Source organism: Eurypyga helias, unplaced genomic scaffold, assembly GCF_000690775.1.
Source record: "Eurypyga helias isolate BGI_N326 unplaced genomic scaffold, ASM69077v1 scaffold14724, whole genome shotgun sequence".
NCBI classification, from domain to species: domain Eukaryota; kingdom Metazoa; phylum Chordata; class Aves; order Eurypygiformes; family Eurypygidae; genus Eurypyga; species Eurypyga helias.
This window is the reverse complement of record NW_010245723.1, coordinates 59,395-81,041: the sequence shown is the minus strand read 5'-3', so window position 1 is coordinate 81,041 and position 21,647 is coordinate 59,395. Positions and strand designations below refer to the sequence as shown.

General features: G+C 42.7%; 1 protein-coding gene across 1 annotated transcript in view; it reads left to right on the top strand.

The window, feature by feature from the left end:
- Positions 1-3,763: 3,763 nt before the first annotated feature.
- The window catches only part of CLUAP1 (clusterin associated protein 1), a gene marked incomplete at its 5' end in the record, with an annotated part of 57,745 nt that continues 39,861 nt past the window's right edge, over positions 3,764-21,647 (top strand). Inside the window, 5 exons of the mRNA XM_010150182.1 lie at positions 3,764-3,943; positions 5,031-5,126; positions 17,258-17,341; positions 19,068-19,201; positions 19,783-19,924. Coding sequence (XP_010148484.1) covers positions 3,764-3,943; positions 5,031-5,126; positions 17,258-17,341; positions 19,068-19,201; positions 19,783-19,924 — 636 coding nt within the window. The remainder of the gene's footprint in view (positions 3,944-5,030; positions 5,127-17,257; positions 17,342-19,067; positions 19,202-19,782; positions 19,925-21,647) is intronic.

The following is a 21,647-nucleotide window of genomic DNA, read 5'->3' as shown; positions in this document are numbered from 1 at the left end:
AGTCCTTCTCCTCAGGGCTGCATATGAACGGGTTCAGAAGAGATCCCATCATATTTGTACTTTGGATGCCTGATTCTTTTGTGTGCTGGAATCGTCACAACTTCAGAAGTTTTCACTGTGATATAGAACCACATATTGGTATTGCATCGGATGAGCCTTCTCACTCACTAGATCGAGCCATATTTTTCTCAGCTCACATCTTGTATCACATTATGCATGAGCGTACTTGAATTGGGCCATCAGCTTTTTTTTTATCTGGAATAAAATAACATTGTCCTTCATATCATTCTTGTTATTTTGAAGCAGCATGAGCCCTTGCTGTTACAGCACACTTATGTTGCACCCTTAATCAGGTGGAAAAAGTTAGTGGGTCAGCGAGTGGGTCTGGAAGAAGTGGAAGTCTTTATGCTAATACCAAAGATTAATTTCTTATAATGCTTCTTTCATTTTAACAAATATTTTAAAATGAGATTATAACCAAGCCAGCTTTTCCCTTCTGACTCGTGATGATGCCCACCATCAATTTTCTTAATTCTTAATTTGACTCTGTTCAGAGTGTGAGACACTTTGGTACCTACTAGAATGCACTTCTGAGCCCTGGAGCGTCATAACATGTAGTGAACAGACCTGCTTTGTTTGGCGGGCTTTCCCCCCTCCAAACCATGAATGTTTTAAAAGGCCAAGTATGAAAGCAGAAATAAGTTATGCATACATTTTCCTTTCAATAGCTGATTTCATGTCAGAAATCCCAAGGGTTTTGGAGAATTACATAATATGATTCATAAAATGAAATGAATGGAAATTTCTTTAATCATCCTGTATTTAGTCTTAGTGAATATTACAAGATAATGTGGGATTATTGTAGGTTTTCAGCATTTTCAGAATGAGAAAAGCTTGGAGACATTTCCTCAATAATTCACTGTCCGTGGAATCCACAGTTATCTTCTCCCATAGCTAATGGCTTTATGCATCTGTAGCCAGATGTGAGATTTGATGGAGACAGATTTGTCTCAGAAGAGAGTATCAGGACAGATTAATCATCATGAACTAGAACTAGAACATTGCTCTCCTTTACTGAACAAGGAGTGAAGATGTGTTAATTTTTTTACACAAATTATGTATTGCTCTGTGTTACTGGTAGTTTGAGAACTTACCAAATGTCTCCTTTTCAGACCCAAAATTTCCTGAAGTGTCTGCAGGGTTGTCCTACGTCCTTTTTTAATCATTTGCCGAGCTAGAACTGCCCTAGTCTGTGTGGCTCAATACCTGGCTCCTGCTCGAGCCCACTTGGATCCAAATTTGAGATAGAGCGCAGCAAAAAGCCTCTGGTGAGTTTAGGCTCATAGAAATGCATTCATGAAAACATACTTGGCAAACCAAGGTGCCATACTTTTTGGAAAAGGCAGATACTTGTTTTTAAAAAGTGATGGGAGAAGCAGTTGTCTGCCAATAACCTTCCTGAGCACTTTCTGGGAGTATGGTGTTCAGTTCCCATTGCAGCCTGTGGAGATTTAGAGCCTCTACTTCGGTACTCAAGAGACTATCCTAAGTGTTGAACAAGACAGAGAGGTGGGAGCAATCCTCATTTTCCTATCAAGAATGTGACGTTGTACAGGAAAGAATGCAAAACGTTTGAGCTAGGCAGGCTAAAGACCATGGCCCTGCCACCCAACGGCTCGAGCCCTCAGCTGGGAGTTCTGGTTCTTCCCTGGCCTGGGTTTGCATTTGCATCACGCTGTCAAAATTTAGCTCTGTGCTAATAATAAAGCAGATTTTAAAGCAAACTTTCTGGGTGTTGATGCCATTCCTGTGGTATATTTCTGTTTCTCTTTTCCACTGTGTTGTAATAATCTGATCTTCAGAATAGATGGAGGTGATTTTTAATGATACTTTAAAACTATTTAGGGTTGTTACCAAATAGGTGACTGTCTCAAGCTTTCCACATATGAAGTTACCTTCTTGAGTAAGCAGTGCCATTATGCCAGTTGGAAAAATACAGGTACTTCTCTGTGTACTTTTTCCTCTTTTTAAGTAGTCTTTGAGTGAAAAACATTTTTCTTTCCTTTTACTAGACATTGATTTTTCTCTCTTGGGGTTGGATGGAACTGAAATTGGAATTCTTGTCTTTAACAACATCTTTTATGATGTGGTGCATTAGTCGTCTTTGTGTAGGGGATGTTTAACAGATTCTGTCAATTTAATGACCCGTTTCTCTTAGAATTTAATACCTACTGTTTCTACAATTAGTTTTTTAGATTTCCTCTACAGAGAGGGAAGGAAGGGGAACATATCTGGCTTTCCACTTTGTCTACTGGCTTATTTGAGGTCACGCTGGTCAAAATTTTCAGCAGCTTTTAGGGGTTTTTGTACCATAAGTCTCCTATTCCTCTGGCTCAGGGTGTACATCATAACCTGTTCTGGAAGTTTTGACTTCCCTTTTCAGCTGAATTCCTACCATCAGGAAGCAGATGCAGGGTCAGTTTCCTCTGCTGGGTTGAGATTTTGGGACGAGAGGGGCAAGAGGTAAACATTTCTCAGAAATGGAAACCTGATTGTGAAGTCACAGTGTTTGACAAGAGGCGTACGAAGAAACAAGGGCCAACAACTCTTTGCTTTGTTTCCCTTGCTCTTTGAAAAGTTGGAGCTAAATCTGGGCTCCCTTCTCTCTTTAGTTTCATAGGAAAGTTTCCTGCAGTGAATTATGCAGCGAAGCTCAGAACAGAATGGGCAAAACTGCACCAACCGTTTTAGCGTTCGAGTCTTTTACCCCAGACAGAAGGTCGTGTGCTGTCAGAGCCCTAGGAGGGGGTGAATTGCTTACAGCATCACTGCCATACCAAAGTTGGCTGAATCGTGGATAGATTCTTTCTGCCACACAGTATTCCCAAAGGACAGTGTTTCAGCAGAAGTTTTGTTTTAAAAAGATATAAAAAGAACACGTTAAGTCATTTGGATGCTTAGTTTTTGTATGCATAATGTAATTGTGATCAATTTTTGTTTGCTTGCCTGTTCAGTCGTGCCATCAGGAGGACTGCCTCAAAGTTTTCCCTGAAGTTTGGTGTTGGTTCCTTGTGCCTAAGAGTTTATGATATGATCTTGTCAGGAATTTCAAGAACAACGTTTGTGTCCTTTCTGTGACAGATGCATCATTTCTATTATGTTCTTTTTCTCCCTTTGTTATTTTGAAGTGTAAAAAGATAATATTATAATTTTTAATAGGTTTTTTCCTTACTGGTCTGTCTGTACTTTTCAGAGATGGAAGACAAGGGAATAAAATCATTAATATCGTAGCAGGGAAAAATTTGAGAGAAACAATAAAATATTCTGAAGGTACTGCTGGAAGAGAAGACAGTTAAATTAGGGTAATTGATCTTATTCTTGTAACTCATTAAGGGTGAAATTTACCTCTCTGCAGCATCATCGCAAGACCTGGGCAGCACTTACGTTCCACTTAAACTTAATTTGAATTTAAGTGGTGCACAGGGTTTTTGCTGATCTTCATGCAGGGAAGAATTAATGGATAATTTGGGTTTTTTTATTCTGGCAATTATCTGCAAATGTTCTGACATGCAGAAAGTGCACGTGTTTCAGAAAAATTTCTTCTAGAAACATCAGTAATATGATGAGGCAAAGTTGTGTTTCCAAACAGGAAGATTTATTTCTGTAAAGCAGAGCATGGTGCTCCCCAAAAAGAGCTTTTGGGTGAAGAGGTGGAAGGATTTTATTCTTTGTGACATGATGAATTCATTCTTTCTTCCCAAAGGCTACCAAAGCTCACATCAAGCTCAACACTAAGAAGCTTTACCAGGCAGATGGCTATGCAGTGAAGGAGCTGCTGAAGGTCACCTCTGTGCTGTATGGAGCTATGAATACCAAGGGGGTGGAACGTGCGGACACGAGCGAGGAAGACGGCAGCAAGTTCAAGTTTGATCTTGGCTCAAAAGTAAGCAAAACTTGTCCTCTTGTTTTAGGCAGGGGTTTTGTGTTAACTTGTGAGAAACAAATCCATTTGCTAACTGAAACTGAAGTAGAGAACGTTCTCACAAGGGAGTGGGTATGTATGATTTTAACTCATACTTTCTCTAGTTGAGGTTGTATGCTATGATTTGGTCTAATCCCTGTGAATTCTCAACCAGGAACATAAGGCAAGGCAACAGTGGCCCAAAATCCATTATCTTTGGTTTGGACTGCTGTTGAAATCATAGGGATATTGGCGTTGGCCAGAATGAAGACTGTTTTCTATCTCCTAACCTTGTTGCAACAGGAGGAGTTTGCAAAATACTGACAGAAGGATGGTTTTCAGCCCATTTGCACTGAAGGAAAGGGAAATAAATCATGTTACCCTAACAGACATCAAAGCTGCTCAAGCCCTTAAAATAAATGCCATCTCTAGATATTAAACACCACCACCACCCCCCAACACTTTGTTAAATAAGAGGAATTCCTGTTACTGCTTTTTATTAATTTTTACCACCTCTTCTGTATTCTAGTATTTTTAGTCTTTGATTCTTTTATAGCTCTACAGTGTCATGCCTGCTTGCTAGGCCATAATACTGCCATTCTTGAAAGAAGGCAGAACCACAGGCGATGTTTCCTCTCTGTGAGTCTGGGGTGTGCCTGAAGAAATAATGAAAAAGCACTCAAGGATGGTCAATATTCATTACCTATTCCATGTGCTGGTCACATTCCTTTTGGTACTTTTGCATCTGAAAAAGGTGATGTTTCCCTTTGCCCTGGGCAGCAGATGAATAAACAACTTTTGAGCAACATTTTCAAGAGGTTTCTTTCTTTTTTTTTGTTGGCCTAAAGTGGCTGGGGTTTCACCCCAAAGCCCACATCTAAATGGTGCCGTTTTAAAGCCAAGAGACAGGCTCAGTCTGATTCCAGTGGACTACCTCTTCAATCCTATGGTAGATTTTCAGTGACTGTGCAGATCTCCTGTGCAATTTCACCATCAAAATGGGAAAACTCTGTTGTGGATATTCTTTGGGATATTGGGGATTCTCTCAGTGCTGTTGCTGTGTTTGCAGGTTGCTGACTTGAAGGCAGCTAGACAGCTTGCTTCTGAAATCACCTCCAAAGGAGCAAGTCTGTACGACTTACTTGGCAAAGAAGTTGAGCTGAGGGTAAGTGCACGCTGGAGAGTGCGTAAGAACTTGTGTTCACTGGGTGCTGCAAAGGGAAAATGTGAAAAAAAGTGTCAGTAGTTCTTCTTAATGGCTGTATCCAAAGTGAATATTCTGTGAGTTTGAAGGAATTGGTCTGAAAGTTCACATTTCCTTCCCGCTCATATTTGCGTTGCCGTCGCCTGAGAGAACAGGTTGGCATTTCCTCTGTGGCAGGAAACTGAAATACTCTCTGTTTGGAAATACTAACTTTGTATGTACATTTTAGGGGTGGGGATAAATATATTCTGAAAGATAAATGATTGATGCCGTTGGTTTTCCACGTGCAAGGCTCATTATTTCTGTGGCAATAATTGACGCCTCGCAAGCCTGCAGGGTACATATTCTTCAGCTTCGCTGTAAGATCAGTCTGTTGCATGAAGTCACAGGAGTGTCCTGAAACACTGCCAATAAGTCTTCCATTTATTCTCTTAGGTTCATTTATCTTCAGTGCTGGAGATTATTCATGTTCTAGAAGTAGACATTTAAAGGAGGGAAACCCTGAATGTTCTAGTGCTGGTCTTGGTAATCTTCAGATCTGCCACATGTGAGCCGTAGGAAGCGCACCCTGTAAGAGCTGTAGACGGGGCGCCTTGATGTTAATGTTCTTGGGTGCTTCTTTGCTGAAGTACCAGTGTTTCAGAGAGTAAGTGATGTACAGAGATTATCCGTGGAGCACTGCCTTTTCTGCTAGATATGTAAGTCAGCATGGTATGGAACAGTGTGAAATGCATTAATATTTCAAAAGGGAGAGAGAAGTGATAAGCCAGTTTAATTCAACATGCACAGTTGTCACAGAACTGTTAATCAGTCACTTCTCATCTTGCAATCTTGGCTTAATTTCTTGGCTTTGAAATAGTTTGCACGTGAGTGCTACCTAATGGGTTAATATTTGCTTTGGAGCACTAAACCCTTTCTTCTCTGCACTGCACCCGTAAGAACTCCACCAACAAGTCAAGTGTAGGTCAGTTTAAGGCAACATCTTTTAAAAGCACTCAAGCATGGGTTTGAAATTGGGCATTGTTTAATCACTTTAAATAAAGGCTTTTAAGAGCCCAACTGACTTTAGAACTGGGCCTTAGAAAAGGGACTTGCACAAGTGGCGAGTGCTGAAAGCATGAAATGAAAAATCAGGAGATGATTAAGTGCTTCAGTGCAGCCACTTCTTGTTGGGTCTGTTAAGAAATCTTCCATGGAGGATTTATTTAACTTCTTAAAGGTGCAGTTTCTAAAAGGATGGTATTTCTGACAGACAGTAGCGAGTGTGTGTTTCTTGTGGCCTAATGACTGGGTGTTAGCACAGGATGGGGCTAACTAACCTGTATAGGTACACAGTTTGTATTTTGCAAAGAGGTTTGACAGATTGAACGTGTTGACTTTAAGAAATCCTCTCTTAGGAAATATGACCTTTACTTCTGTCTCATTAGTTCTGAGTCTAAATCCTAGAAGCACAAGGTGACACTGTGACAGCGCAGCAAAAAACTCCGGAGAGCAGCAGAAGAGACTTTCACGCTATGTTCCTTATGATTTGTGACTGGTTCCAGCCTTCTTCAGTGATTTGTTAAACCTGAAGAGCCCATTTTTGGCTTGTGTGTTAAATGCCAAGTTTGGTACATCAGCGTGTGACAAGTTTGAGACTTGAGCCTGTAGCAAAGCAAATGGGTTTTGGGTTAAAAGCCATGAGGCTGCAGTAAATGGAACTTGTCAAGTTTTCCTTTTTTAATTATGAGCACTCAACTCTTCCTTTCACTTGAAGTTTGAAATTTGCTCGTCAGTGAGAGGCTTAGAGCCAACTGCTGCTGTTCCCTTCCAACACTGGTAGTTCTGACAATGCCCATGGAAGTCAGCGGAGCTGCAGTTCTCGTGCATTAGCCAGCGCTGAGAGCAGTAAGGACTTGCCCTTCATTTCATGCATCTTCCCTGGATCCTTCCCAGAGTTGCTGAGGTTTTCAGATGACCACGGGGATGGCATCCTTTGCCTGCCCTTCCCACCGTTTCCAGGGGGGCAGAAGTGCAGTTAACTCTGGCTTCGTGTGGGGAAGTAGAATTTTGTCTGCAGATACCATATTAGTTGCCATTAATCTAAGGTTACTTTTATGATTTTTTAATGTGAAGACTATTGATTTCCACTGCATGTTTTCTTTTGACGTTGCATGGCTAAGTACTTCACACAATAAACTGCACTGGCAGAGGGATTGCACTGTTAGAGGGCTGTAGGAGAGCAGTGTGGTTTATTTCTTCATTACATTTTATGTCCTGAAACCTGTTGCATATGCTAAAATGCATCGGCAGCTGTGATACTGTTTTAATGAATTGGGAAACATGGTAGCTTTGTGTTCCCTGAACCTCTTTTTTTTTTTTTTTTTCCTCCTCTTTGCAATCCATCCATTTCCAGATACTTAAATGATCTTCCTACCTAGGCTTTGACAGACTGATAATATATTTTAGAGGGCTGGAGCACCTCTGCTATGGGGACAGGCTGGGAGAGCTGGACTTATTCAGCCTGGAGAAGGCTCCAGGGAGACCTTATTGCAGCCTTCCAGTGCCTGAAGGGACTACAAGGAAGCTGGGGGGGGACTTTTTACAAGGGCCTATAGTGACAGGACAAGGAGTAATGGGTTTAAATTGAAAGTGGGAAGGTTTAGATTGGATATCAGGACGAAATTCTTCATGGAGAGGGTGGGGAGGCACTGGAACAGGTTGCCCAGAGAAGCTGTGGATGCCCCATCCCTGGAAGTGTTTAAGGCCAGGCTGGATGAGGCTTTGAGCAGCCTGGTCTAGTGGAGGGTGTCCCTGCCCATGGCAGCGGGGGTGGGACTGGATGATCTTTAAGGCCCTTTCCAACCCAAAACACCCTGTGATTCTATAATCTTGTTTCTATCTTAAGTGAAGACTGCTTCATTTTCCAGTAACTGTAACAGAAATGCCAGCATTTGGCTCTAATGGGTTGACTAGGCCTGTTCTCACAGTCTGACTAGCTTTTGGGGAAAGATCATTAGGAAAAAGTGAAGTAAAAGTCATTATTTCTTCTAGAAATGCTGACTCTAATTTGTGTCACAACCTTTACTTTCCTTATTGGAGTTCTTTTTGCCTATAATTTGGATAGAAGGTGTGTAGAAAAGCCTTATACATTAGATAAATCTTATTGCTCCAAGTCACGGAACACTTTTTTTTTAATAAATTACTTTCTGAATGAAAACAAATTTCAGCTAGAGAAGAGCTTATTAAGGAAATGGTTCTATTGGATGTGTTGTAGATACAGAGCGATGTGAATGTATGTGTGTATTTATTGGGGAGAATTTAAGTCTGCATTTGTTTTCTTGGCAATGTTGTTCTGTGCTTCTCTGGTGCCTTTGCAAATAGATTCTTTCCTGACTGAATATATAGTTCTTACGTTTATGTAAACTGCTTTCAAAGGTAATCTAGAATGTAAAGTAAACTTTAAGAACAGCGGAGGAACCGAAACCTACAGGTAATCATTTGCTGAATTCCGACTCTGATGCTGTTAGTTAAGATTTTGAGGAAAAAAAACCCCACAATCTATACTTTTCTCATCAGATGAACATCACAAATGTCATGTTTGGTTTAAAAAAGAAATTGTATTTTATATTTGAAAAAGAAGAGGAAGGCATTTCCTGATTACCAGTCCTCGAGCAGCAGTAAGCTTCAGTATGGTAAGAAGCCATTTGTTTCCCACCCTGCAGAAGGGCAGAGATGTCCCTTCCCGCCGTCAGCGGATCCCAACTTGTGCAGCAGGTTGTAGAGCACCAGGCATGGAGGGGGAGAAGTGCAGCAATGCACGTGTATGCTGTGGCTGTGTCAGGTAACTCTTAAACGGGGGCTTGGCCCACCTAACTTTGAGAGCAATTGAGCACTTAGGGATGAAAGGGATGAAAAGCCTTGCTTGATCCGAGGATCCTTGGAGTTAAATGTGGGGTTCCACTGAAGCCGTGTTGTTCCTAGGCAACTGTGGACAAGGACAGTATAGGTTATTGGTGTCCTGTGGCAGCGCGATGGTGGACGCACAGGATTTTTATTTTAAAACACATTTAAGCCTTACATTTAGAGGCCAGTTTGCAGTTTCCAGTCGTACTGATCCAAGTCTTAGAGCACAGAAAGTGCAAAGTTGAAATTTGGAAAGTGTAGTGGAGTTGATGAATGAATTTTGGTACAAGACAGTGAGATCCCTAGATGAAAGCAGATTCTAGGCCACAAGGACATAGGTCTTCAACTTCATAGTTTACTGCCAGGCGGACTTCCTGTGAATTGCATTACTATGTGGCCTTAATTTTCATAATACTTACACGTAGCTTTGGAAGATTAACTAGACACTTTGAGTTCTGGTTTGCTTTAATCTGTTTTCTAGTTTTGGAAGGTTTTTTTGGATGAGGAAGGTGGAGGTTGATTTGGATTTGAGGTGGGAATGTGAGATTTTGCTTGGATTTCCTTCTCTCTCTTCACGCACAATACCAAATACTTCGGCTGGTTAAAAGAAGTAGAAGTTGAAAATAGCGGTGCTTTTCTCAAGTCTATCAAGCCCAAAATGAAGAAGAGCAGCAACAGAATTAATGTCAGCGCTGGGATGAAACGCAGCACCGCTTCACGCTGCATTCACTTTGGGTTTCATGTGTGGTGGCTGCCTTGGGACCCATTCAGCGAACTGCTGCAGTCTTTAAATGGCCCAAAGGTGTTAGAAAAGCCAGCGATCCTCTGTACCCTGTACCAGCTGGAGACTGGGAAAATGGTGAGAGGGATCTTTGTGGGCAGGGAAGGGTGATGAGGTCATCCAAAATATTCATCAGCTCATAGCAGTAACAACTTTCAAGGTCAGTTGTGATCACTTGAGGAAGGACGCTCCTGAGTTATACACGGAACATCCAAAATCCGACAGGAAGGATTCATGGCTGTTTGTAACAGGGCAGCGAAGCTGACTGACGGGAGTGTCTGCCACTTTGCGTCTGCCTGGGGCCCTGTGCAGGCATTAGCAGGAGCCTGCCGGGAGGCTGCCTTCCTGACCTGCTGAATTATTACACAGGGAGATAACGGAGCAAAAACACTCCACAATGAAACTGCCTCTGGGCTGGTGGCAGGCATAAAGATTTCTGACCTTCTCAAGGTTGTTTTCATTTTATTTACCTCTTAATTAGCTTTAAGCCATGTGAAACTGAAGAAAGATGAAAATAATCTTCTTTTGCCATGTACTTAGCTTGCGCTGAAGATGGGCAGTGCAGTGGGTCTATTTTCTAATGCTCCTCTTGGCACCGACTCTGGCTGTGACCTTGAACAAACTGTTTATTCCCTGCGTATCCTCTTGTGTAAATAAAGTAATTTCTGTAATTTTGGAGATTAAAGCTTTTAACGGCCTGATAAAGTGTTTCCCAGTCTACGGAGGATAAATGTCTAAGTACAGCCTATTGCTCCGGGTGTCATCGTTACATATGCACACGGTACAGGCTGGTTCCAAAACTGGTGGAAGTTGTTGGAAAGCTCTTCACTGTATGAAACATTCAAACTCTTAGGAGAGCCAAAGGCATTTAGATCCAGCTGTGGAGCTGCGATGGTATTAGTTACAATGAAAAGAGTTGGCACTAAGGACATTTAACTTGGATGTCTTTATTCACAGCTTTTTGGTTAAAGACCCCTTCCTCCCTGCCTCCCCCTGTGAGCTTGCTGCCTGAAGGGGGGGAGGTCTGACTGGGGTGGTGGCTGCATTATTCAGTACTCTTTGAAAGTTAACTACGAAAAAATTATTTGTGACGTTGGAAACATTTTCCATCTGCCAAACGTTAGTTCTGGGCACGAGATCCTGCCTGGGGGAAACCGATAAACCCATTTCTCTCATTTTCTTGTGCTTTGGGTACACAGTTGCCACAGATATGATTTCTAGTGGAAATTTGTAACTTGACATTGCCAGAACTCTGGAGAATTACCTGGTTTGCTTCAATTTTTATGAATTGTCCTGCTTCTAACCAAAACCTAACCTATTAATTTGGAGGAGAAGGCTTTATTGCAAAGTGGGAAGCCAAAATTAAACCTTGCAACAGTAAGATACAGTTGAATCAATACTGTCCTATATTTTAGATAGCATATAACCATGGTTATGGGTAAAGCAGTGTGGATATAGCATTTGTGGATGTGTTTTATGTAAGAAATGATTGTGCAGTGAGCTTCGCGGGAGGATTTAGCCTGAAGACATAGCATCAGCTGTAAAGTGATGGGTGGCACATTCCTCCTTGCAGTTTGGGGACCAGTTACGTCAGTGCATTGATAGTTTTGTCCGCTAGTTGGAAGGTCTGAATTCTTGTATCTCAGTTCTAGACTCGTTTGAAAAACCTTTCCACTTTGATGGGGAAGAAAATTGCATTGGAACCATCTTTTTTGTGTCACAGCATTTGTCAGCACATGTATAAGTGCAAGAAGTTCCACTTCATTGGGCTGATTCAGAAACATCATCTTCTGAATACCTGTCTCGCCCTTTTGATGATCCTTTTCTTTTTCACTTTAAAAACTAAAAAGCAAGCTCCCACTTCTCCATGCTGCCCAAGGAGATTTCTATCTGTTTTTGTTAGGATATTAACTCACAAACCTAGCTTTTGCTCTGCTAGAAGACACATATATACGTTCCTTGTCATCTTTCCAGACTCTGGAGGAGATATCACAAGCCACCGCCTGGTTAAGGACCCAGTAAGTGACACCCTGCAGTCCTGGGGATTAATCCAGGCTTTCCCAATGCAGTGTGCCATGAAACCTTACGTGAAGTAAATGGAAGGTGAGGTTTTGAAGGATGTAGGAGGGTAACGCTAAGCACATGCTGGGATTTGTGAGGTGAGGGTAATTCAGTGGACCAGAAGACCACTTCTCTTGAACCAGAAGACTGATGGAGCTCGAGGAGTGTGTGGCGAGGGAAGAGAGCAGTGTAACTCCCTGCCTGTCAGAAAGGTTTAAAGTTCCCTTTTTTGCCTCTGCGGTCTGACTTGTAAGGGGTTTCTTCTGTCATAAAGCATATGTTCAGATTGCTTCTTATCTGGCTAGGCGGGCATTCTGATTCTTTTTGTTCTGCAGAGAAATTATGCTTTCCAGTGGCTTCTGTATCTCAGATTTTCTCGTGGCATGCTTTTTACACATTGGGGTAGCTAGGGGGGTTCGGACACCGTCTTTGATTGAGGGCTCTGCATTGCTGAGCAGGGAAGTGTCTCTGTGGATTCCCTTTGTGGGCTGTTGAGACGAGCTTGCAAGAAAGCAGCGTAGCCTGGAAGCAGCAAAATTCTCAATTACCTTGAAATTCAGTCTCTTGAGGAGGAAAATAGGTTGTTAGGAAGTATCGGATTCCTTCAGAATGTCTGGATTATTTGTAATGTCCCTCCTGTGCCTTCCTGTTCATATATAAGGATGCCTAATGATCCATTCCCTGTATTGGCCAAATGTGACCACAGTGTGTGTTAATAAACGCCCTGAATAATAAATTCTTCAAAAGGAGGGTTTTATTGCCTGACAGCAGTAGTTGCAAACCCCTGTTTTCAGGGAGTAGGGGATGTAATGCTTCTGGACTAACACTGAATGCAACAGTGGCAGTGAAGAGGTAACTTTTGTATGCATCAGGCTTATAAACTCCTGGAAAATGAGGAAGGATTTATCGTATGGTCAAAACAATGTTTGGTGCAAGACCACTGTGGTTAAAAAAAAAAAAAAAAGCTTTCATTTCTGGTCCTTATCACAAAAAAGGTGTTTAGAAACCTCTGCTAACCCTTGAGCGCATCAATATATGCAGATATTACACCACGTTTATCCTGAGTGACTTGTGTGCTGGTCATGCTTAATTGCTTGCCTTGGTTCCTCACTGCAGTTCAGAGGATACATGCATCCATTTATCCATACATCCAGTGTGCAGGAAGCTGGTTTATCAGTTTTTGATGCATAATGGCAGAAAACCATTAGCAGTTGAAACCGGGCCTATTTGCAGAATGGTATTTGCAGTAGTGGCTCTTCATTGTTAACCAAGTATGAAGCTCCTGGGGGAGAATGCTCAGTACAGGAAGTGGTGGGGTGTGTCTGCCGAGGTGGTAACACCCTCCTGCCCCTGATTTCTGTGGCTAGTAAGCACATTGGGCTTTCTGCACAGTGACAGTACTGTGCAGCAAGGGAGAACGTGTATTTAGGTTGGCTTCGGCGTTCCACGTTAACACTGCAGCACCCAGGGAGACAGGAGTGTCTACAGGAGCGTAAGGAAGGCGCAAACTAGATATAAGTAAGAAATTTTTTACACTGAGGGTGGGGAGGCACTGGAACAGGTTGCCCAGAGAAGCTGTGGATGCCCCATCCCTGGAAGTGTCCAAGGCCAGGCTGGATGAGGCTTTGAGCAACCTGGTCTAGTGGAAGGTGTCCCTGCCCATGGCAGGGGTTGGGACTGGGGGGGCTTTAAGGTCCCTTCCAACCCAAACCATTGTGTGATTGTGTGCAGTTGAATGGATTATCTCTTGCACATTAACGTATTTCTCACCAAGACAACGAAAAGTAGCAAGTGCACTCAAAATAGCACTTTTCAGGAAGTGTGGGACGTACAGATAAGGTCTGGCATCACTGCTGTGACCTTGACAGTCAGCTGACTTTCAGAGAAGCTCTTTAGGTTTCAGTAGGAGGCCAAGTGATAGTACAGCTGTTTCCCATTCTAGCTCTGACATTTAAGCTGCCACTGAGTCCATGGAAGTGCTTCTAGATTTCAGAACGGCCTCACAGCATTAGCCTTCAGGTAAGGTTTCTCGGTCCGATTGTAATGCCTTGCACACAACGGAAAGGTACAATGTTCCTAGGAAGTGCTGTTTCCTGTTACCGGTTTCTAAGGTCAGAAGATGCTTGGAGCTGTATCTTGACCCTCTGCCAGTACGTGGTCTGTGGAGCCCATATGACACTTGACAACATCGCAGCTCCCTCTCTGGTGTGTACTGCTGATTCTTGATGCCTTTGGAGAGTTTTGTCTTATCTTCTCAACAATTTTGATTGTCAGTGTAGAATATTTCTTGTCGTATTTGACATGCAGGTGGGCTGAAATCCAAGCTTTCGGGAGCTTTCACCTGGGGTTTTTTTTGTTGGTTTGGGTTTTTTTTGTTGGTGGTGGCCAGTTGGTTGTTTTAATTCAGGAAGATGACAAAGCCGTACTGTGCTTTTTTAATCTGCAGTACAGGTGTGATACAGGCATCTAGTCTTGCTTCAGATGTCTGAGGGTGTCCAAGACATTTGAAGAGGGTTGGCAAATACAATATGGACTTAGGGCACACCTGGAAGGTGACAGTGGACGCATTTGTGCAGGCAATGGCGTCTCCTGCACGTTTACCATGTATTTCAGAGATTCTGGTGTACCCTGAACGGTGTAGCATGCACTCCATACAAGATGGGTATTCCCTAATGATGCTGGAGGGGCAGAGAGATCCGTGTGTTTCCACACGCAGGAAACTTAAGGCTGCAGATCTTTGTAGAACAAGTCTTCAGTGACAGGAAAGGCAAGTCCTGTGCTTCTTTTCTGCATTTTATATTTCAACCAGCCTTCTTATGTTTAGCTGGATGTTTGGCAGTGAAGCTGCAGGAGGGTTTGATCAGGTTACTGTCTGTGTTTGTATCCTACAGGATGCTTTTATGCTGAGGGAGGTAGAACTCCTGGTTAGGCAAACGAGTTGTTTTGGGTGGGTTTTTTGCCAAAAGAGTTATCTTTTGGCAGAAGGAAGCTCTACAGCGACACTGAACTGAGTGTCACGAGAATAACGGTAACTTGTGGCCCTGTGTAAGGCTGACAGCTCCATGAAAAGGTGGTTGTTGCGGCAGACGGCCAGAACCGCAGCTTGTTGCCTCCTCCAGAAGGCTGGCTGCCGATCCGACCCCTGGGGACAGAACCTCGGGCATCTGCTTGGTCTGCTGAGGCCTTCTCCCTCGCTGGCGTTTGACCCGGGGCACCATCGCTCAGCAGGGCTCAGCTTTGAGACTTTGAGTAAATTCTTTAGACAGACGGAGTGTTGAAGGCTTTAAGACCAGTGTTATTTCCTGAAATGACTGCAGTGCAGTTTTGCTCTAAGTAAATTGATCTTCACTTTTGATGGCAAAACTGGTGCAATTTGGGCAGAACTGACTTCGCTGTTCACTTCGGGTGTCCTGTGGGGAATGCCCTCTCGGGCTGTGCTCTGTTCTGCTTGCCTGAGCAGTCAGCTAGTCTTCAATTGGAAATCTTTCTTACTTGTAATGAAATTCTCATTTCTGAAGAAAATGTAGTTTTCAAGTCTAAACCAGCCAACTAATTTCTTAGTACTTCAGTCGGTTTTGTCCAAAGTGAGATTACAAGCTTGAAGAAATAGTCTCAGCCCTTCCATGCAGCACCAAATATTAGCCCAACCAGGGGGGATAAATAATGCCAGCAAACGGTGCCCCTTGTGTGCCTTTGTGTGTTTTCTTTAGTAATTGTCAGCTTTAGTTCATCAAAAATAATTTTACACTTGATTTCCCTGATTTTTAATTAGTATTTATCATGTAAAACTATAGCCAGGGAGCTCTTGGACACTTTGAACAGGAAGCAGGTAAACAATCAGCTTGTTCATGAATACCTCTCTGGTTTTGCCTACGTTTGTTTTCTCAAATTGTAATTACCAGGTGTAGTCCTAAATTGTTCTGCTTCTTACCTCTTCTTGCCAAGATAATTTTTTCCTATATTTTTCATCTCTCCCGAGAACTCTATTTTTAATGGTTGATTTAAAGGAAACCTCTTGTGTATTATAATGTGGATTCTGATTAGTACACCTAATTGCAAAGAGTACATTACTTCAAAAGAAAATGAACGAGGCTGTATTTTTCAGCTCAGTTTCATTTGCACACCTTTTTTTGAGCGCAAGGAATTGTGAGTACAGCCAGTGGCAATGTAATACCTGCTGGTTGGACAAATTTAGCAAATTGGTTTTGCCTTCAAGTGTCCAGCCTATTTGTATCCACAAATTTAAGCACAAACAGAAGAGCCTTTGTGTAAAGCCAAGTTTTAAAAATCTCAGTTGTCATGTTGCTGCATATTTTATATTGGGTGAGAAATACTAGTGAGGATGAGTTGGGCTGGAGGGAAGATGTGCTTTATTTGCTCTTGTGGGCAGTCAGAGATAGTCAAAGTGGCTTTTTCATAAACTAATTTTCTTTAATTTGCTAATGGCTTAACAATGCTTAAATTGACCAACTCTGGTATTTTCAAGTAAATGTTTTTCCTAATGTCTGCATAATCTTTGTGGGTTATTTATTTTCCTAATGTGATCTACCTCCTTTTTAGTCCCCTTCTCTATGGCCACGTGCAGGGTCTTTCCTGAAAAGAGAGAGTTTTCTCTCTGAGAGTTTTCATGGAACAGCTGGAATTGGCCCAGTGATGGATAACCAGGATAACCATTACAAACATCCATCAAAAATTTGTCAACAGCTTTGATATCCTCAGTAGATGTTTACCTTTTAAATATATTTCCATTATATATTAATATAATGGTCTCCTGTAATGGCAGCTGTAATGGTCCCCTTGGATTATCCTTTCAGTCTGTTGGGGTGCGAGGAGCATAAATGCCCTGACCTTCTCCTTTTCCAGTTTAGCCCTGATTAAGCAGCCTGAAAACCCGAATTTCTGCTTTTGCACTACCCTTCGCTGGCCTGACACGTTGTCCCAAGCAGGTGTGACTGTAGGACTGAACCTCATTCTAGCAAACTGTGGATTTCTGGACCAAGGCTGGAGTCTGTATTTGAAAATTCCATGGGTAGTAGAGGGAAGGTTGCCCAGAGAAGCTGTGGATGTCCCATCCCTCGAAGTGTCCAAGGCCAGGCTGGATGAGGCTTGGAGCAACCTGGTCTAGTGGAAGGTGTCCCTGCCCATGGCAGGGGGGTTGGAACTGGATGGTCTTTAAGGTCCCTTTCAACCCAAACCAGTCTGTGATTCTATAAGAAAAGACATTAAACTTACATAAATTATTCCAGGTTGAAGGGGTCGATCCCCAGATCTTGTCTGAAACCCGTCTGTTCCCCTGACCCACTGCAGTGACTTGTGCACGTTTCGTGTGTGGTTTACCAGGCCACTGTGTATTTTTATTTCATAGGAAGCAAGAACAGAATCTATTGCCAGACCTTTGGAGATAAATGAGGCTGAGAAGACGATGAAAATTGCAATTGACTGTGTTCTGGTAAGCAAAATGGTGTTTGTTTAATTGCAAAATTATGATTCCTCTCCTGCAAGAGGCTCTTTTTATCAACAGCCTAAGGTCAAGAGCACCAAAGCCCACGTCACCTTCAGCTGGGTGAACCAAGTCGTGCTGCACCCAGTCAGTTAACAGCTAATGTTGAACTTCAGTTGATGGCTAGTGCAGACTTTGGTCTTCAGGTAACACCAGGTGTGTGAACAGAAGTTCATCAGGGCACAGACCAGTCTGTGGTGACGCCTTGTGTTGTGGTAATGAATACGGTCACAGATGATCCTTATGGTTTATTTGGGGAATCTGTTGTGTTCAAAGTGAGCAAAGCTGTTAACTGAAGCCGATGGCTTTCCTGGCAGAGCGAAGGAGGTGTCTGCACAGTGGTGACTGGGAGCTGCTAGTCAGAAATCACAGCCTGCAGCAGAAAGAGTAAACAGTGTTAACAGCACCACCCCGGAGAACATGTGAAGACCTGCTCTGCTTTCAGGCTGTATAACTGTGTTGGTTCAATATGCAGAAACATTGGTTGATGAATCAGAGAACTGCTCTTGGCTTCCCTTGGTCTCTCTCTTGGGAGAAAACGACTGAAAAACCCTCTGCATTTTAGTCATATTCCCTGCCTCTGCTAGGAGCTTAGTAGTTGCTCCAGAAGCTCTACAGGAGAGAGAAAAATTGCCTAAATCAGCACAGAAACCTACATCCCACCTGCATTGTCTCAGCCATGTAAACTCTGCGGAGTCAGGGCTACAAGGGGTGTGCTTGGTTACTCAAAATGTGCTGGTACCTCTGGAGGTTTGAGGCTGGGGAGGCTGAGCTGGCCATGGGGTGCGAGGCACTGTGCTGATTAGTGCCGTGCCAGCGCGTGGTTACGGTTCTTGTTTCAGAGTCTGTCCCAGTCTTGCTTCACTGCTTGGGTTCCTTATTTCTGAACCATTAGCTGCACTCATGCCCCTGTGCAAGCATGGCAGTTAATTAAATCTTAGTGATTACTCTTAAGTTATTTAACTGCAAACTGTATCCAGTCCAATTGTATAATTACAAGGAGTGGAGTTCCAGATTTAAACAGCCAATGCACAATCAATAGACACTCCAGGCAATCTTTCCTCATGTTTCTGTGCCCACTAGCAGCCTGTATGAATTCTAAATGTTGTTAACATGCATTGCTATTCCAGGCAGTAGTGCTGATAAACTAACAGCAGCATCGTAGAGCAATTGGCTGCTTGGGAAATATCAGTAACTCGTACCTCAGCTGTTCTAGTTCTGGTCCAGCTAATGAAATGCCCTGTTATAGCAGAGCGGCACCCAACAGCTACTGCTGAACTTCAGCAAGTGTGAAGTCGTCTCTCTCTCTCACTCAAAAGATGCTCCAGGGTTTCCTGAGCATCAGCACCCTGAATGTACTCAGCTCACTTGAATAAACTGGAATATTGCCCTCCTGATTTCTGTAGCACATGTTTCAATGTTCAGGATGCTTCCCAGATTTTGAAAAGCAAGACTTAGAAAAGGATGAAGATTTTCGGATAGAGTAAGTTCTTTATAAATGTGACCTTTTTCTTGAAGATAATTATTCATTGCCTGGCCAGTTTATGTTCTAGCTCATTGTTATGAAGTTATTTGATAACCTGTGATGTGAGATTATACAGAAGAATGGTCAACATCTGAGAGATAATTCTAATTATTCCAGTGCAAGCCCTGGTTCACCCTCCTTCTCTTTTAGGAAGAAGTCCAAAAGACTAAAGAAATGTTGAATAATGTGGCTTTGGATGAAGCCAGTTTGGAAGCCAAGATTGAAAAACGAAAATTGGCACTGGAAAGAAGCCAGAAGAGGCTACAGACTCTACAAAGTGTTCGGTAAAGGTTATGAACTGATTATCTACTGCATAAATGTTAGCGTAAATGATAGAACTGTGCACTGTTCCTGCTTAGAGCAGCGAGGAGTGAAATCTGGACTGAGACTGAGTTGATGTCCTGTGGAAGAGAGAGACCCTCTTCTCTAGAAATGCCCAATCTGCATTGTAATTGTCCATTTACCTGTATTTGAAATCAGAATTTGAGGTCTGTTCAAAGTGGCCAGAATATTATTTGTTGGGATTTCTTAATTGCTGCTTAAGCTGTATAAAATAGTCAGGTAGCACATCTTTTCCTCTGTCATCAACACAGGTAATGCTGTCAGGTAATTCTCCTGAAAATGGCAACCGGTGCAAGCATTCCCTCTCTTCCCAGAGGCTTCTAGCATTCTTAGCCACCAATAAGAAAAGTTGATGTGCATCCCTCTTAGTCTCTGAAGTAGTGTGGAACCTTAAAAACGAAAGGTCCTTGTAGGTCAGTTTAGCGGACGTGGAAATGAAGCTGCAAAACCCAAACCACTTGTTTCTGAATTCTGCATATACAGGTCAGTATTTTGCTGAGTAGTTTGTGCTTGTTCTCTCCAGTCCTGCTTTCATGGATGAGTATGAGAAGATTGAGGAGCAGCTGCAGAAGCAATACAGTAGTTATCTAGAAAAATTCCGTAATCTGACCTACCTGGAGCAGCTCCTGGAAGATCATCGTAGGACAGAGCAAGAGATGTTTGAGGTAAGACAGTTCAGAAATGCTCAGCAAGACTGTATATCCTGTAGTTCTTGGCCTTATGACTGGAAATGCTTTAATACCCCTTTGCCAAAGCAGCGCGTTACTAGCTGGAGAGCCAGCTCCGAGTGACTGGTGGTTGACTGACAACCCGGTAAGCGTGACTGCTTTTGGACAAGAATGGTAATACAGCTTTATTTTTTGAGTTAGTGAACTTAAACCAGTGTAACAATGCCCCTTTCGGGTCTCTGACTCCCCTGGCTCGTTTTCAGTCGATGTTTTTTGTACATGAAGAACGTTTTCAGCGTTTCTACTCTTCCTTTTGCTACGTACAGTGTATGTGCTAAGAGTTTAGGTGGTTATTTTTATCAACAACAACTGGCATATAAGGGCTTCTCAGCACGAGGCTCTTCAGTTTCCTCGTAGTAGTCCTCTTCAGTGAAACAGCAACGATTCTTAGCATAAAGGTCAGATATCCTGGAATCCTCTCTCACATAGACTTCAGTTTGGCTTGGCAGAAATTCTGTTTTCTGTTGACTGGCTGAATCGTATCACTTCAGTGCAATTATTTTTTATCCTGTGGATAATCTGCATCTTCATCTCACCTTGCTCCCTCTTTTTCTTCGGGTGTTTATTGGACTGGAGCGCTTTCAGCCGACCTTTTATTCTGCTTCCTGTGGCTTCATGTTGAATTTGTTGGCTTTTCGTCCTTCTCTCAGTCATTAGCCAGTGTATCTTCTGTTCTTCACTGAAAACTTGTTTCAGCAGATGGTCTCCCCTTGGACGTTAATACCGTGGGTGCGCTGTACTTGAGTTAACCAGCGCATCCTCTTCTGGGTCGTCCTGTCTTTCACATGCAGATCATGTTTTATTTTGTCAACTTTTGTTCCTGGCAGAAATGTGGGAGTGACGCTCCTTCTATCTGGCTATGACTGCACGTTTTGCTTTTGCCCTGTCTGTTTGTGCCTGCTGATTTGAAAAGTAAAGTGATTTGAGCCCAACTTTTTCAGCCTTCTCCTTTATCGTATTCATACTTGTGTCATAGTAACATCTTGTGACCTGTGCTTAGGCTGCAAATAAGGCACAGAAATTTTATAGTCCCTCTTCTCCTACCATCTGTCTCTGTTGCATTTGTGGGATCTTTTTAGAAACCTTTGTCATTCTGTAGGACTGGCTGTGCTGAGAAACCTCCCCTTTGACATCACGTGCGCTCTGTTCCTGCATGTCTACACCGCACGGTACAATGCACAGGGGCCTCGTAACCAGGCTTCAGGCCGTTCTGCAGTCTGGAGGAAAGATGGTAATTCCCATCACCCTTTGGATGTAGAAAAGGCGTGCTGCATTCTGTGGAGAAGGCTCAAATATTTTGCTGCATTGTTTGCTTGAGGGATAAAATAACCTGTCGTCTTTTTAAAGATAACATGAGCATTTGACAACTTGTTAATCATTGCGAAGCAATTTCCCATTAACATCCCTTTTTATAAGCACTGCCTCTGGAGACTTCACATATTTCTAATCTGTAGTCAGCTTGGTATTTTCATGTGTCTTGGTTTATAATGTTCTAGTTCTTCCCCGTATCTTTGGCCAAAAAAAAAAAGTCCTCAATTAAATCATAATCTTGAAGCCTAAAATCTGGTTTTTCCCTTCTGTTCAAATACCGTTGAGACTTCCTACCAAAAGCAGAAATGTTTTGAGCCGAGCTACCTGAAGCTGTTATGAATTCGTGCAC